Source organism: Meriones unguiculatus, chromosome 11 (assembly GCF_030254825.1).
Source record: "Meriones unguiculatus strain TT.TT164.6M chromosome 11, Bangor_MerUng_6.1, whole genome shotgun sequence".
Classification (NCBI taxonomy): domain Eukaryota; kingdom Metazoa; phylum Chordata; class Mammalia; order Rodentia; family Muridae; genus Meriones; species Meriones unguiculatus.
This window is the reverse complement of record NC_083359.1, coordinates 9,694,734-9,711,312: the sequence shown is the minus strand read 5'-3', so window position 1 is coordinate 9,711,312 and position 16,579 is coordinate 9,694,734. Positions and strand designations below refer to the sequence as shown.

The following is a 16,579-nucleotide window of genomic DNA, read 5'->3' as shown; positions in this document are numbered from 1 at the left end:
GGAATCTCACACAGAGGGAAGGAAAAGGCTGAAGCTTCGGTAGAGAAGTTGTCCTCCAGAGAGAGGCACACTTGTCAGACCACCGCAGAGGAAAGACTAGAGCCGAGACAAAGAGACATCTTGACCAGGCCTGCAGAGCTGTGTCTAAATCGGAACTCCGGGACCCTGAAGATGGACCGGGGTGGAGGGGGTGTCACTGGACCTCTTGGCTCCTCTTCCCAAAGTAGCCATGTTGAGTACACCTCCTCTCTCTGCTTTTCTAACTGTCCTATTGCAGGTGAGGGGCACAGCCCACGTTGTTGGGGCTGCCAGCAACTTGATCTGACCACATCAGTGTTTCAGCACCACTTTCAGGAAGAGGTGGGTGAGGGGGTGTTTGGTTAACACCTGGTGTCAAAGCCCTTCACTTCTCTGAGGCAGCTTCCTTGTCCCTCAGCCAGGGAGTGGTGAGAGGGCTAATGACGGGATAATGCCTGGCATACAGTGGCTTTCACTTAAGGGTGGTCATTTCCATTCACTTGTCACAGAAGTTAGTAACTTTCTTTGAACTTTTCAGTACAAGTATCAATTACCACCCAAAGGCTAGGTAGGGAGTTGGCTGCTCAACAAAGTTCAGATTCAGATCAAGGCAGACCAGCAAGCAAAGCAAGGCCAGGGGGTACTGCTGGGCACGCTCCAGCTCTGCTGCATGTGTGGTCAAAGAAGGCAGACCTGTGGTATGTCCATCTTAGGGTGAAGTGTTAATATAAGTAACATTCAGAGCCATCGGCATTTTACAGCTCTCACGGCGGGAAGGGGGTGGACACTGAGGTCATTTAAAATTATTTACATTTCTTATGTATTTATTTATATATTGTGTATGTGCATGCTCACGTACTTTCCATGCACGTACGCCATGGCACGAATGCAGCTGGAGGACAATTTGTGGAGGTTAGTTCTCTTTGTCATGTGGGGGCCAAGGATCAAATGCAGTTCATTCGCACCTTCACCCACCAGCCCTCTTGCTGGCTCATTTTTAAGTACACCGTGGACCAACCCAGTAAGAAAACAACTTGCCTAGTAATCAATGGAGAGATATGTAACAGGCTGAGTTATACTGAGAAGGATTACTGAGAATAAGACAGCACAGAGCAACACACCAAGGCTCAAAAAGCATCACAGACAAGGAGGGAGACAAATGCAAAACTGGGAGAAGAGGCGCGGGAGCTGTGAAGCACCATATTCTGGATCTGACAGTTCAGGGCAACCTCGCTTATGAGCTTCATAGCAGCTGCAGTTTTCTGAGCAAAAATCAAGTCAATAAAAACTTAAAAAAAAAAAAACACAACAAAAACAAAAACAACCTGCCTTATGCGCGCTCCCCAATCCAGTGGAAGAGTTGCTTGTCCACTCAAGGGAGAATTCTATTTGTCACTGACTAGTTCCCAACCACCACAAGCCCCACTTAGTGCCTAAGGGGAGCTTAACAACTACTACCTTATTCCTTGTCCAGGAGTCCTTAACTCCCATTAGGGGAGTAGGGATGGCTTGGGGTGATAGAAAGGGCCCACAGATGGGAAGACCTAGGCCCTAGAGTCTAGGGGGGGTTGGATGGGGAACCCATGTAGAAATTGGGAGGTATTTCCACAGTGGGTTCCACTAAACCATCAGGAATTTAATTTGCTCAAATCAAGAAAACTAAAGTGACCTGTTAGGCTGCTCAGTGTGAAACAGGAGTAATAGAAGAGTAGTCAGCTAGGGCCTAGGAAAGGGGGAAGCTGTGAGAAGCCAGCCAGAGGCTTTTCCCTGCTCAAACTTGGGCCTGTAGCTCTAATACAAGAAGAGTTGACTAGGAAGTCATTATCCTATTTTTAGGAAGAGAGAAATCCTAGCACTGGAAGGAACCAGAAGGAGCCAACAGGTCATAGACTGTATCAACCAGAAAAGCCATAAGCCAAATATCAAGGTCAGGCCACATGTCAAAATCCACAGGCTGAGGAAGAAAAGGATCTGCCATAGATCAGGTGAGTCAGTGAAAGCAGGTACAACCAGAGTAAAGTCACAACAGGAAGTCCTATTCACTGGCCACACCGTTATCTACCCCCATAGCTGTACAAGAGGGTTCTGCAGGGCCCAGCCAGGGCAGAGGGGAAGGGCAGGGATGGGTGAGTGTGGCCATGGGCTCCGAGTTTTGGATACAGAAAGTGTAGCTTAGAGAAGTGGATCTGCCCAGCACTCCCATAGGAGTCTCAGGACAGACTTTAAGAATGGTGAATTGGGCAGCTAAGCTGTTGATGACCAATGGTCACCAAAGCCACCTGAGTCAGCGGGTTCTGAGTTCACTGTCTCACACCCAAGAATAAGGGAATTCAGATGTATAAACAGAGTGAATATAAGAAATAACTCACAAGAGTGGGAGAGGCTCCAGGGGACAGCCCAGAGGCCTTTCTGGGTCTTATGGTGGGACCTGGATGAACATAGATCTTCACCAAAACTGGCTACTCTGAGCACATGGAGGGCCAAGCTAGTGAGTAGTCAACATGCCTTATGCTGTTCCCTGGCCCAAGCAGCCAAGTGGAGTTACTTCTCCATCCATGGGACCAACTCAAGACTCATTATGGACTCCACCCTCTCTCACTTTAGTGACTGGGCATGGAGGTGGGGACTTGGAGCAAAGAAATCGAGAGCCAGATGGTGATGTGGTAATGGCTGAACTAGTGTTTTACCTTCTAGTCATCATGGTGTGCAGTGAAACCCTGTATTCTTGATGCTGCAAATACACTGTTTTTAACACATTTGTCAAAAGATAGCATTACAGTCAGTATAAATTGGAAACTAACAGCCCACTTCTCCCACCCCTATGATCATCACCCTCCAACCCTGGACCATCCTAGGTGGGTCTGAATCTCACTAGATAGCCTAGGTTGGCCTTTACCTCTCAACATTCCTGCCTTAGACTCTTGGGCACTGAAATTACAAGCATGTGCCACCTTACAGCCTTTTCCGTTATGGAATTTCAGGGCTCACATCCATGTATGTCTTACTGTGAGTAGAGAAAGCAGTGTGCTTACAAGGCTTCTAGGAAACTGGTTGTAGAGGTCTCCCCTGGGTGGGTAAGTGTGGGGCTTGAGCTAACTGTGCCCGTCCTCCTTCCTGGAACTTTCTACCACACAGGCCCCTCCTGTTGCTCTAGCAGGGGCAGGCACGATGCTTCACACATGGCGTGCCTGAGCGTGGGCACACCTGCACGCCCTCCCTCTTCTGTTACCAGTTGGAGTCAGGGCCGTCCTCGTGTCATCCTATGGGCTCCTCTCGAGAGAACCTCAACCTCATGCTGCCCTGGAGCAGACACTGATGTCTGTGAGTTCTCTACCCACAGGCGACCGCAACCATTACTCTCCTCACGTCTCCTCTTTAAATGTTACTGCCTCATGGATGGCCCCTGGAGGACCGCTACAGCAACCCAGGAACTTCCTACCTGAAGTGCTGGAGAGATCACCCCCTCAAACAGTATCCACAGTGACCTATCCTCCCTTATCAGACAAAGGTGAAGGCCAAAGACCCAGCAGGAACCCACACACCCAAGCTCACTAGGAAGTGTTGTTCTTGTTCAAAGTGAAAGGCCAGTTACTTACTCCATTGCTGTCTAAAGGGAGGAGAAAAGCCACAGAACGGAGGGGCGTCCACAGCTGAAGCTTCCTCAGCATGGTGAGAACTGAGTTCCTGACTACGCTGCAGCTTCCTCACATGGTAACACTGTGTGCCCACAGCTCTTCCAGTAGTTGTCAGGGAGACATGTCACCACACTATCTGTTTGTAAAGACCAGGGGTCCTTCCTTCCAGGATCATAAAGGCAAAGATGTTGTATTTTCAAAGTGGGTTTGAAAACTCACGATTGAACACCTGTTTTTTTTCCTTAGTAAAATGAGGTTAGTAAGAGTGCAGGCCATGTGTGGGCATCAACACTCTGGGCCTAGACCTGCTCCATGCTATAAGGAAGATGGGCAGAATTATAAATTTCAGGGGCTGGAGAGATGGCTCAGTGGTAAAGAGCACCCAGCATGCTTGCAGACGACCTGGTCAGTTCCCAGCACTCACAAGGTGGCTCACAAACCGTCTAACTCCAATTTCAGGAGATCTAATACCCTCTTCTTCTTCTTTTTTTTTTTTTTTTTTTTTAAATTATTTATTTACTATGTATACAGTGTTCTGCCTGCCAGAAGAGGGCATCAGATCTTATAGATGGTTTTGAACCACCATGTGGTTGCTGGGAATTGAACTCAGGACCTCTGGAAGAACAGACAGTGTTCTTAACCTCTGAGCCATCTCTCCAGCCCCCAATACCCTCTTCTCACCTCTGCAGGTACCAGGCATGCATGTGGTGCAGACACACATGCAGATAAAACACACATACACATAAAAATACATCTTTAAACGTCAAAGTCTAAGACAGACAAACCTTAGTCCTACTGGCCCTCTGTGATGCTGCCCACCGCCCAACTTCCTCTCTCAGCATGACTTACTGCATTCTGGTCTGAGAACTGGCTCACGCTAACGAAAGGAGCAGACACTCGGCGAGCACCACTTCTGCTTCAACCAAGCAACTTTGCATCCAGAACTCACAGGGCTTCTGAGCACCTATAAGAGCAGGGACTGCTTCACCAGACAAAGCGCAGTATGCACAGCTCAGAAGCTGATGAGAAACAGCAGCGCAGTAGCTCGGGTCTTCAGTGGCTGTCCATTCCAGCTACAGAACAACTGTCCACATACAGAGATTTAAAAAACAAACACGAGGTTTTATTCGCAGAAAATAAATACAGCCACATACTCTATAAAAGCATTTCTAAAAATGTCATATACTGGAACCAACAGTAGCTTTTTGGTTTTATGACTGTAGGTGGTAGACAGGAGGTCATTTTATTTAATTTTTTTTGAACACTTGGATCAAGCAACTTTTTTAAAAAGGCTGAGCTTACAAATCTCATTCAAGTGAATTTTTTAAAATGGTTACACTAAAAACAATCAGGTTTTAACTTATTTTATTTAAGAGGAGGTCTTTCTGTTATAAAAATTATCCCCCAAACTCACAAAATTTAAACCAACACTAAAAAGTTGGTCCTTGTACCGTCCCAGGAATCAATGAGGAGGGGGTGGGGAGAGGGAGAGAGGGTCAAGTGTACCTAGCCAGGCACAGGCCCTCCCAGATGCATGCTGGGCTTCCCACTTGACCTGTGGGGCTTCTGCCACAGGAGAACTGCTCAGTCATCTAAGCCTATGTTTCTGAAAAGGTAGGACATGGACTCCCCGTTGTGAATGCGGCGGATAGCTTCTGAGAGGATCATGCTGATGTCCACGGTCTTGATCTTGGGGCACTGTAGCTTCTGGATTTCATGTGGGATGGTGTTAGTGACCACCACCTGTGTGTCACAAGAAACAAGAGCATCAGACACCAAGCAGCCTGGGCTGGGGTGTGACTCATGGTAGAGTACCTGCTTGGTGTGTGAAGGTCTGGGTTCAGGGCCAGTACGGCAAACAAACCAAATAGACCAGAAAACAGAACAGAGTAGAGCAGAGCAAAGACAAATCTGGAAACAAGAAACAAAGCCAGCAGTGTCCTGGCTTAGTCTGAAAAAATGTACCACAGCCAAGCCTGAGGCTCGCCCTATGGAAGCCTCTTGTCTTCCACAGCTGTTTCCATCAGGGCAAAGCTGCTCATGCTTTAGGGTCTGATAAGCTCATACCCATTAGAGCAAAGGACACTGACACACGCTGGGGAAGATCTGAGGAACCGGAAACCCTGCTCGCTGCTAGGGGGCTGGAGTCCGGGCCCCCCTTCACAGCTGCAGGGAAACCTGACTCCTGAGAGCGGTCCTCTGACCTCTACATGAGAACCACCTTCATATACACACACCACACACAAAACAGTGGATGAAAAGAAAATTTAAAATATGTAAACAACTCAAGCTTCCAACAACTTAGGAAGAGACATGATGTAGCACATCCCATTACAGAGTATTTTTCAGGCACAGAGACTCACTACACCTTAAAATTATAACCAGTCACAGATAACCACACAGTATGAAATGGGCACACAGGCAAATCCCCAGAGAAATAAAGCAATGAGGGGCTGAGAAGCAGTACGTAGTTAGTGGTTCACAGGGGATGTTTTCTTTTAAATTAGCTGGGCACCCAGCACACAAGTGGAGCATTCTAGCCATCATTGTACCACATACATGAAGAGGGTGAGTGACACAGTGCGTAAGTCATAACTCAGTCAGGCCACACCTCATTCAAATGGTGAATGGTGACTACACAGTCAGTGAAATGCAAGCACAATCATTTTTTTTTTTTAAGACATAGTCTTACTCTGTAGCCCAGACTTATAGTGAGCTCATGGCAAGTCTTCAGGCTTAGCCTCTCCAGTCCTGACATTAAAGGCATGGACTACCCTATTGGCTTACATCTTCTATTCCTTACTAAAATGAGCTTATACTTGTTCTGCTCTGTTGTTAAGGCTGCAGACAGCCAGTACCCAGGTAGCTAGCCCTCACTGCCAGCCCTGCTACCTCATCAATGGCAGACTCTTCAATCAGCCGGGGAGCATCAGAGGACAATAAGCCGTGAGTGGCCATCACAAAGATCTTATATGCGCCTCTTTCCTTCAGGGTCTCTGCTGCAGCAAGAAAGCTGTCCACATCATCAATGATGTCATCCTGTCAAATCAAAGACAGTACAAGAGGCACATCAACACTTGCAAAAACAGGCTGGACAACCAGAAGGAAGGAACTGCTAGGGCATACTATGGCGTCTATGGTTCAGCCTCAGCATGTTCCTGCCCAGGAACCTCTATGGCCCTCCCAGGCTTCTCACACAAGTCACCTCCTGCACAGCACCTAAGCACCTACCACTTGCAGAGCACTTCCCACCAGGCCCAAGGCCCTGGGAGGTAGGGAGGTGTGTAGGATGACTTTGAAATGCACAAGAAAGCTTTTTAGATGCTTCCAACTCTGAGTAATAGAACTAAGGCTTTCCCAAACACTTTTTTACTTCCTGTATGGGCAAATGTGTTGAGTTTGACTTGAGATGGGATCTTATTACACTGTCCAGGGTGTCCTGAAGTGTGGGCTCATGTGATCCTTCCACCTGTCTCCCGAGTACCTGGGAGTACACACAAACACGCCGCTGTGCCTAGCTAAGAAATGCCTTTGAAAAACTTCCAACTATATCTATTTGTGTAAGTGTATGAGTGCATGAGTACCATATCACATGTGTGGAGGTTTGAGGTTAAAAACAGTATAATAAAAGCTGGGCATGGCAGCTTTAATCCTAGCACTCAGAGGTTAGGCAGGTCACACCTCTATGTTCAAGGCCAGCCTGGTCTACAGAGTGAGACCCAGGATATCCAGGACTACGTAGAAAGACCCTGTCTTTAGGGAAAAAAAAAAAATATTTTTTTAAAAATATAATGGACATCAGTCAGTGTGGCAGTTCTTTTCTACTAACTTTTTTGTTTATTCATTCCTGTATTTTTGTACTGTGCGGGTATGCATGCCACAGCATGTACATATTACTACACCATGGTCTAGCAAGACAGAACGTCTTAGGGTTTCTATTGCAGGGATGAAACACCACGACCAAGGCCAGCCTGGGGAGGAAAGGGTTTACTTCAGTTTACACTTCCACAACACAGTCCATCACTGAGGGAGTCAGGGCCGGAACCTGAAAACAGGAGCTGATGCAGAGGCCATGGAGAGGTGCTGCTCACTGGCTTGCATCTCATGATTTGCTCAGCCTGCTTTCTTATAGAATCCAGGACCACCAGCTCCAGGATGGCTCCACCCACCATGAGCTGGGCCCTCCCCATCAGTCACTAATTAAGAAAATGCCCCACAGGCTTGCACACAGGCCAATGTAGTGGGGGCATTTTCTCAGCTGAGGTTCCCTCTTCTAAAATGACTCTAGCCTGTGTCAGGCTGACATAAACACTAGCCAACATATAGAGGAAACATGGCCACGAGCCTGTAAGACCTTCCTGCAAAGTTCTGTGTACCTATAATTACTTCAAAATAAAATGCTGGCTTTTAGGTTTGGGGTTTGTGTATGGTATGTTCGTGTGTTCATGTGTCTGAGTATAGGCAGCCTCTGTGCCAGTCAGAGGGCATCCTCAGGCATCGCTCCTCACATTCTACCTTGTCCGGGACAGGGTCTCTGGATGCTGCAAAGGCTGACTCATGAGCTTCTGGGCACTCTGTCTCTGCCTGAGATTCCAGCTGCACCACCTGGCTCTATGAGAGTTCTGGGATTCAGGTTCAGGTACTCACGTTGTGAGGTAAGCACTCCGAGCCATCTTTCCAGCCCTTTAATTTTTTTTTTTTTATTGTTAAGTGTGCACATGCACACGTGTGGATGTGTATGTACAGGTGCCATGGCATGCATGTGGAGGTCAGAGGACAATCTGTGGCATGACCTCTGAGGACTAGACTTAGGTCTCATCAAGCACCTTTACTTGCTGAACCATCTCGGCTCATTATTGTTTCATTTTTTTAAAATATACGTAAGCTGAGCCTAGGTTTGTAATCCCAGGTACCGGGCAGACTGAGGCAGGAAGACTGTGAGCTAAAGTCCTAACTGAAGGGAAGAAATAGTTCAAGACCAGCTTCAGCAACTCTGCCTCAAAATAAAATGGGCTGAAGATGTAGCTCAACGAGAGACACTTGTCTAGCACACAGAGAGGAAAAAGAAAGCACAGTTCCACTGTGGAGAAAGATTGCAGCTGCTGTGCTGGGTCTGCACCTTCCGCCACTGCACTGTGTCCATGAAACAAACTAACAGGCAGCTTAACTGTAGGACGCCACAGGAGATCCCTGAAAAAGGTACAAGCAAAATCACCAAACAGGAAAAATACAAGACACCAATGATGGGGTGTGGGAGCCTGTTATAACACTTTCAAACGCAGTGACTCCAGCTATCCCCCAGAAACTCGGGTATGGCATACCAGGAAATGGTGCAAGGATGTTCAACGCGGTGTTATTGGGGATTAAGAAAAGAAAGCCGCCCAATGCGGAGAACAGATGCATCAACTGTATGGGATCACAACACTCTCTCTAGCAGTGAAGACCAACGTAGTCTTCACTGCACACCAACCGCACATGACACCACTAGGTGGTTCAGCCCCAGCATGGACCAAAAGTCACCACGTGCACAGACACACTGCATAGAAACACTCAAGTCCTTAGTTTTTAAATGCGTATGAGTGTTTTGCCTGTGTGCATTGGATCCCCTAGAACTAGAGTTACAGACAGTTGTAAGCTGCCAGGTGGGTTCTGGGAACCACACCTGGGTCCTCTGCAGTAACAGCAAATGCTGTTAATCACTGAGCAACCAACCACTCCGGCTCCAATGCCCACATCTTTTTCATCTAGGAACAGCACTCCTGGTGGCCTGTGGAAGACAATCGGGCTAATGACAGCCTCTGGAGGGAGAGAGAAGAGAGCAGGAAAAGCCTGGGGAGGCCCTTGAACTCTGGCCTCATGCTCTCTCCTAGGGGAGCAGTGAGCTGCAGGTGTCTGTCTGATCCACTCATCAGGATACTGTCTAGTTTGCAAGTATGAAATGATGTTTATACGTTTTAGTGTTTGTGGTATTAGGGACCAAACCCAAGCCATCACTGGACGACAACCCTAACTGCCAATCTCTGTTTAAAGTATAATCAACTTTATCCTTTACTTTAACCATAAAAAGTAACTTCTCAAAATATGAAAACAAACAGCTGTACCATAATTCAGGTAACTACATAGACACTAATTTTTTTTCCTCCCGAGACAGGATTTCTCTTTGTAGCCCTGGGTGTCCCGGACTTGCTTTGTAGACCAGGCTGGCCTCTTTGAACTCGGAGCACTGGGACTACAGGCGTGTACCACCACACTCAGCTACTACTTTTTTTCTTAAACTATTACCATTTTTCTGTTGAGGCTGAAGTTAACAAGTTAACAAGGCACCAGCCAACATGATACGTAACTTGGCCATATTACCCATGGTTCTTATGCACACAATTACAAGTCAGTCAATAGAGTGGTAGTGATAACAATAAAGGAGAACTACATACCACAATGATGGCAATCCTTCCTCCGACGTCACCAACAACCGTGATTGGGGGCTTTTCTTTGGGAATCAGCACTGGTCAGAATGAAACACATACCTCAGTGCCTATGCTCAAAGGTAGAACAAAAACTTAAAAGGTTTGAAGTAGTTAGTGTTGCTGGTCATGGAGGCGCACCCCTGGTTATGGTCTAGTACTGTCTGCTTCCCAGTCTGCAGCCATGTGAAAAGTCACTGCCTTAAGCTCCTGCTCCATGCTTCCCTACAGGTACACAATGAAACCTCTGATATTGTAAACCAAACCTTCCTGCCCTTAAGCTGCCTCTGTCATGTATTTCAGCAGAATGACAATAAAGTGATGAATGCACACAGCGAGCCTGCTGTGGTGAATCACAAAAGCAACCAGGCTGGGGCTCTGGTTCAGCAGCTCAAACATTGCCATTAGGAGGACAATCATTAGATTCTGTCATGGTGAACCTGGCAAAAGTTTGAGAGAGCTTTCCAAAAAGATGAAAAGCACTGAGAAAAATTCCTACCATGCACCTTTGGCCTCCATGTGCATGCGTATCTGAAAACATGCTTGAATATGATGTGAACACACACACCAAAGAGAATTCATGGGCTGCAGAGGTGGCTCTGTGGTTAAGAGCACTTGCTGCTCTGCCATAGGACCAGAGTTTGGTTTCCAGCACCCTGATCAGGTGGCTCACAGTATCCTGGGATTCCAGCTCTAGGAGATCTGGTATCTTTTTCTTTCCTTTGAGTACTTGCACATGAGTGGCATACACATACATACACATAAAACCCTTTCTACAAGATGTGCAGGGATAAACACAAAGCAGATAGAGCAGAGACTGAGGGATGCCCAACCAATGCCTGGTCCAACCAAAGACCCACCCTATTGGAGAGTGCCAACTCCTGACACTATGAACAATACTCTGCTAAGCTTGCAGAAAAGAGCCTGACAGAGCTGTCTTCTGAGAGGCTCTACCAAGCAGGGCCTCAAAAGAGATGCTGAGACTCACAGCCAAACATCGGGCTATGTGTAAGGAGTCTTGTGGAAAAGTGGGAAGCAAGAGAAAGGGATCTGGAGGTGACAGGAGCTCCACAAGAAGAACAACAGGGCCAACTAACTGGGGCCCAGAAGGGCTTGCTGAGACTGAAGCATTAACCAAGGACCATGCATGAATGGGATCGAGGCCCCCTACAAAGATGTAGCAGATGGGCAGCTTAGACTTCATGTGGTAAGAGAACCTGGGACTGTGTGGGACGTGGACTCACTTGCTAGCTTTCTGATCACTTTCTGGCAGGACTGCCTTGTCAGGCCACGGGGGAAGAGGACACATTCAGTTCTATGCAACTTGATGAGCTGGGGTGGATGGCAAAGGGAGCTCCCCTTTCCCTCTGAAAAGGGGAGGGGGAGAAGAAAGGATGGAAGGAAGGCAGGAGGGATGGGGCTCCAACAAGGATGTAAATTAAAAAAAAAAGAGGAAAAAATCTAAAATAATAATAATAATAATGATAAAGAGAATTCATACTAAAATATCTCCTCCACAAATCCAAGCATCTCTGAGAACAGTGGCAAAGGTACTTGTGGGCACTTACTTGGGATCTCCAGGCTGGGGTGGATGGCAGCTACACTCCTGACCATGGGTGGGGAGTGCCGACCATCTACCAAGTCAGACTCAGCATCCTGTGCTTCTCCATGGATCACTGCAATTCCCAGACGCAGACGCTCTGCAAAAGACTGTGCCCTGCAAAGAACATCAGATACAAATAAAAACCACAGAGAGCCTTGGCCTGCTAATGTCTGGGCAAGACACTAAAGGACATGAGCAAACCGTCTCTCCCACAGGAGTAATTACAAAAGAGAATGACCGGGGCTGGAGAGATGGCTCAGAGATTAAGAGCACTGGCTGCTCTTCCAAGAGGTCCTGAGTTTAATTCCCAGCAACCACATGGCGGCTCACAACCATCTGTAATGAGATCTGGTGCCCTCTTCTGGAGTATAGACACACATGCAGACAGAACACTGTATTCATAATAAATAAATCTTAAAAAAAAAAAAAGAGAATGACCACCTGGAGATGCTTGTGCACACCTTTGATCTTGGCACTTCAGGTCTACACCTGAAGTGTAGGTGCATCTCTGAGTTTGAGACCAGCCTGGTCTACAGAGTGAGTTCCAGGACAGCCAGGGCTACACAGAAAAATAAAACAAAATATCCTCCCCCAAAACTAACCTCCCCCCCCAATAAAACCCATAAACCAAACCAAAAAAGCCCCACAAAAAACCAAAAACCAAAGCAAAGCAAAACCAAGAGAATGACCACTTCACACTCAGGAAGAGTGCAGAGCCCACAAGTGAGCTCCCGTTGCAGGATATTTGACCCCAAGATTGTGATGTGTAAAAACCCGTGTTGTGGCTCACTCCTAGCACACACCTCTAATCCAAGAGTTTTCTATACACAGGATTTAATAGTTTGTTCAAAAGATTTAGTAACGTTAACCCTAGGTCAAGAGGGCAAACTCCTTACCAGCAGACAGGGATTAAAGAGAAAGGAGGGACTTTGAGTTGAGGGGTATTAAAGATAGCTGGAAAAGAAAGGGCTTTTTTTTTTTGGCTTTTGGTTTTTTTCTTCTGGGATGTGAGCTGGGTAGGAAGGTCAGCTGGGTGCTTTCTTTGTCTCTCTGAGCTAGCAGGCTTTCACCCCAGCATCTGGCTCCTGAGTCTTTAATGGTAAAATCAAGCCACTAGGACTTTGTTTTTAAAAACAACAGAGCTGCTTCCATCAGCCAATCAGAACCTATGTGTTAAGGAACCTCCTTGGAGCTTCCAGTTTTCTTTCTTGCAGTTGCTAATACTTCCCTGAGAATTAACCATATGAAACAAAGTGCATTTGAGCACTCATTGAAGTGTTACATATTAATTCTGTTGTTGTTTTGCTTTGTTTTTTTGAGACAGGGTTTCTCTGGGTAGCCATGACTGTCCTGGAATGCTCTCTCTGTAGACCAGACTGGCCTTGAACTCACAAAGATCTATCTGCCTCTGCCTCCTGAGTTCTGGGATTAAATGCATGTGCCACCACTGTCTGGCTACACATTATTTTTTTAAAAGCTTTATAAAGAATGGGAATAAAAGAAACTTCACGCTTACAACTTCAAGCACACAACTTCACAGCCTCTGAGAGCTCATTATGCATTCATCACGTGTGTGCTCGACAAATACTTTCTTTTAATCTGGTAGATACATGCCCATACTGGCATCAGCTCAGTGAAGACAATAAACTTAAATACCTATTAACACCCAGAAAATATGTGATCCTTTGCAATTTCTCCTTTTGGCCTTGGCAACTACTGATCTGCTTTCTGGCAATAAGCTTAACTTAGTCTACTGAGTCACAGTATACCTTTACTGTCCTACTTTTTTCACTCAAAATACTTTGGAGATTTAGCCATGTTATAGTCTATCAATATATGAATATATTGCTGCTTATATATTTACTTACTGATGGGATATTATGTTGTTTCCATTTCTTCATTTTTAATTTTTTATTAGGAATTTTATTTTTAATTATATATACAGATGTGTTTGTTGTGGTTATGTAGACCAGGCTGTCCCAAAACTCAGAGATCCTGCTGCCTCTGCCTCCCAATCACTGAGCTTAGAGGTGTTAGGGATTAAAGATCCCGCATATATGGAGCCTTTATCTTACAAGCTTACTGAAGTGAATGTACCCTATGTAAGTGATCAAGCCACCTTGTATCCATACCCACTAATGGCTCTTACTTGCGCTATTCAGAACCTAAGTCCCTCTGAATACAGGAAAATTACTGGGAACAGCACCAGTTTTCACCACTGGGATGTCAGCTCTAAATTTTTACAAATCTTTATCTGATGAAAAAGTTCCCTGCTTTTCTTAGTTTGCTTAAGCTAGACTGTCAAATCTTTGAGTCATAGAATCATGTGGCTTCTCCATTTTGTTCCTTAATATGGTGACTGACATTCATAGACCTTTAAAAGCTGTTACATCAACCTCAGGCTCCTGGGATAAGCTCAAAGAGGATGATGTGTTCATCTTTTGCACACTGTTAACTCAGTTTGCTAACATAATGTTTTAGAACTCTACGTCTTTGTTCACGGAGATATCAACTATCAGGGTGATGAAGCCCTCAGAACAAGGTAAATGCACCTGTTGGTGCTTTATAAAGTTAGCATTTACTCTCCCATAAATATGTTTCAGAATCCACCATTTCCGCACCTAGCTGGGTGTGGTAACTTATGTGCACAATCCCAAGCATTGGTAGGCTGAAGCAGGAGGAATGCTTTACGTTCAAGGCCAATGTGGGTTACAGAGAAGGACTCTATCAAATAAAAATGGCTACAGTTTATGTGACTTAAATCATATTTTTAAAATTTGCTTACATGTTTGTCTGTACACCGTGTGTGCAATACCCGAGGAGGCCAGAAGAGGGTGCCGGGTTCCCTGGACTGGAGTTCAGGATGACTCTTAAATCCCTCTTCTGTACTTTTTTAAAGATTTATTTAATTTTACATGTGTAAGTGTTCTGCTTACAGTATGTATGTGCACACATTTGCTTGGTGCTCAGAGGACTTTTGTGAGCTGCCATATGGGTGCTGGGACTAAAACCTGGGTCCTCTAGAAAAAGCAGTCAGTGCTCTTAACTACTGAGCTACCTCTCCAGCTCCAACATCAATCATTTTAAACTCAACACCCGCTTTACAGCACAGAATGTCCACTCTGCCATCTCTTCGTGGAGTTCCTGGATGACCTGGTGTTTAGCAGCTTTTCTGTCTGATTCCTCAGAGGAATCTCTGAGGAAACACCCATTTCTCCTTACAACTACTGTATTTTGAAAGAAACTCTGCTACTCAGTTAATAATGATTACAATTACCACACTTCTGAAGTGTGGTAATTATGAGAAGACCTTCCTTACTCCTGTTTGTCAGATATTAAGATGCCACTTCAGGTTTCTTTTAAAGAATCAGTTTTCCATGCTATGTCACTGTCCTACTTTGCTTTCTGTTGCTATGATAAAGACTATGACCAAAACCAAGTTGGGGAGGAAAAGATTTATTTGGCTTACATTTCCTGATCACAGTCCACCACTGAGAGAAGCCAAGACAGTAACTCAAGCAGAAAACTCAGCAGATAGCTGTTTGCTGGCTTGCTCCCCATACCTAACTCAGGCTGCTTTCTTATACAACTCAGGACCACCTGCCCAATAGTGGCACCCCCACCACCACTGGACTGAACTCTCCCACATTAATCAAGAAAATGTCCCACAGACATGCACACAGGCCAATTTAATGGAGGCAATACTTCAACTGAGGAGTCCTCTTCTCAGGTGTCTCTAGTTTGTGTCAAATTAACAAAAATTACCCAGCACAGTCACATTGTCTTTCAACTTCAAATCCCACCCACTTCCACTCCTTGCTATGTACTTGCCTTACTAGGTCCCCAACCACACAGCATGTCCATCCTGGCTCCTGGGCCAGACTCCTGGGACTTTATGTCTTCCATCCTCTTATCAAGTACACAGGACCCAACAATTCTAGTCTTGCTTTTCCAACACCAGTAACAATTAAAAACAGGCTTTATCTGTAAGCTCACAAGAACAGCTAAAGAGAAACAAGGGGAAGGGAGAGTCTAGACCAACTCATCAGTACCATCTCAGACCCAGAGACTGCACTTAAATGATGTATGAAGAAAAAGGCCAGGAAACAGTTTCCGGGGGGGGGGGGGTAGAAACCTCGCCAGTGGGTTGGTCCTATCAAGAAACAATTTACATTTCTAAGAAAATATGAAGAGCCTTCACAGAAGCAGTAAACAAAAAAGGTGATCTGTATGCGTGTGTCTGAGTTCAGAGCAAAGGGGATGAGTCACAACAGGAAGAATATTTTAATAAAAATTACCAGATACCTCAATATTTATGACTTGGTAATGGGGGCTAGGGTGTGGCTCAGTGGCAGAGAACTTTCTTAGCATGTTTGATGCTGAGTTCCAATATCAAAATAACAGCAACAATAAATTAAAAAGCTGACATCACCTCAGCTGTCCCCAGTAGCCACTGGAGAGGCCAAGCAGACCCACCTGGCCTGTCACAGGTGCCACACAACACACAGAACAGGGTGCTGGGAGAAGGCTAGCCACAGGTCATTTACTTGTGACTGCAAATCTACAAAAGCAGACAGACAGGGGTGTCTGCTTCTGCCCAGGGTCAGTGTAAGGAGAAGGTTCGAGTGATTACCATAATTGTAAACGTGCTACAAAGGCCATGAACTGTGAAAAGACTCCAGTCCTTCCAGATTTTCAGCATCTGCATTGTGTATTCAACTTTTACCAGAGATTGAAAGCATACAGAAAACTGCCTGCCTCCATACTGACTATGGATACACTCGCTTCTTGCCTTGTTTCAGCAAGAGGACTACACTATTTATTACACTGTATTAGTAATTATATAATCTAGAGATGATTTA

The 16,579-nt window shown here is 45.7% G+C and overlaps 1 protein-coding gene across 3 annotated transcripts in view; it reads right to left on the bottom strand.

Annotated features, from left to right (window-relative positions):
* Positions 1-4,754: 4,754 nt before the first annotated feature.
* Prpsap2 (phosphoribosyl pyrophosphate synthetase associated protein 2) overlaps positions 4,755-16,579 on the bottom strand; it is a 34,318-nt gene continuing 22,493 nt past the window's right edge. For all 3 annotated transcript variants that reach the window (XM_021639179.2, XM_021639178.2, XM_060363573.1), the window contains 4 exons: positions 11,683-11,831; positions 10,085-10,155; positions 6,546-6,692; positions 4,755-5,396 (listed from right to left, as the gene is read on the bottom strand). In XM_021639179.2, the coding sequence (XP_021494854.1) occupies positions 5,238-5,396; positions 6,546-6,692; positions 10,085-10,155; positions 11,683-11,831 (526 nt within the window). In that variant the 3' untranslated portion in view covers positions 4,755-5,237. The remainder of the gene's footprint in view (positions 5,397-6,545; positions 6,693-10,084; positions 10,156-11,682; positions 11,832-16,579) is intronic.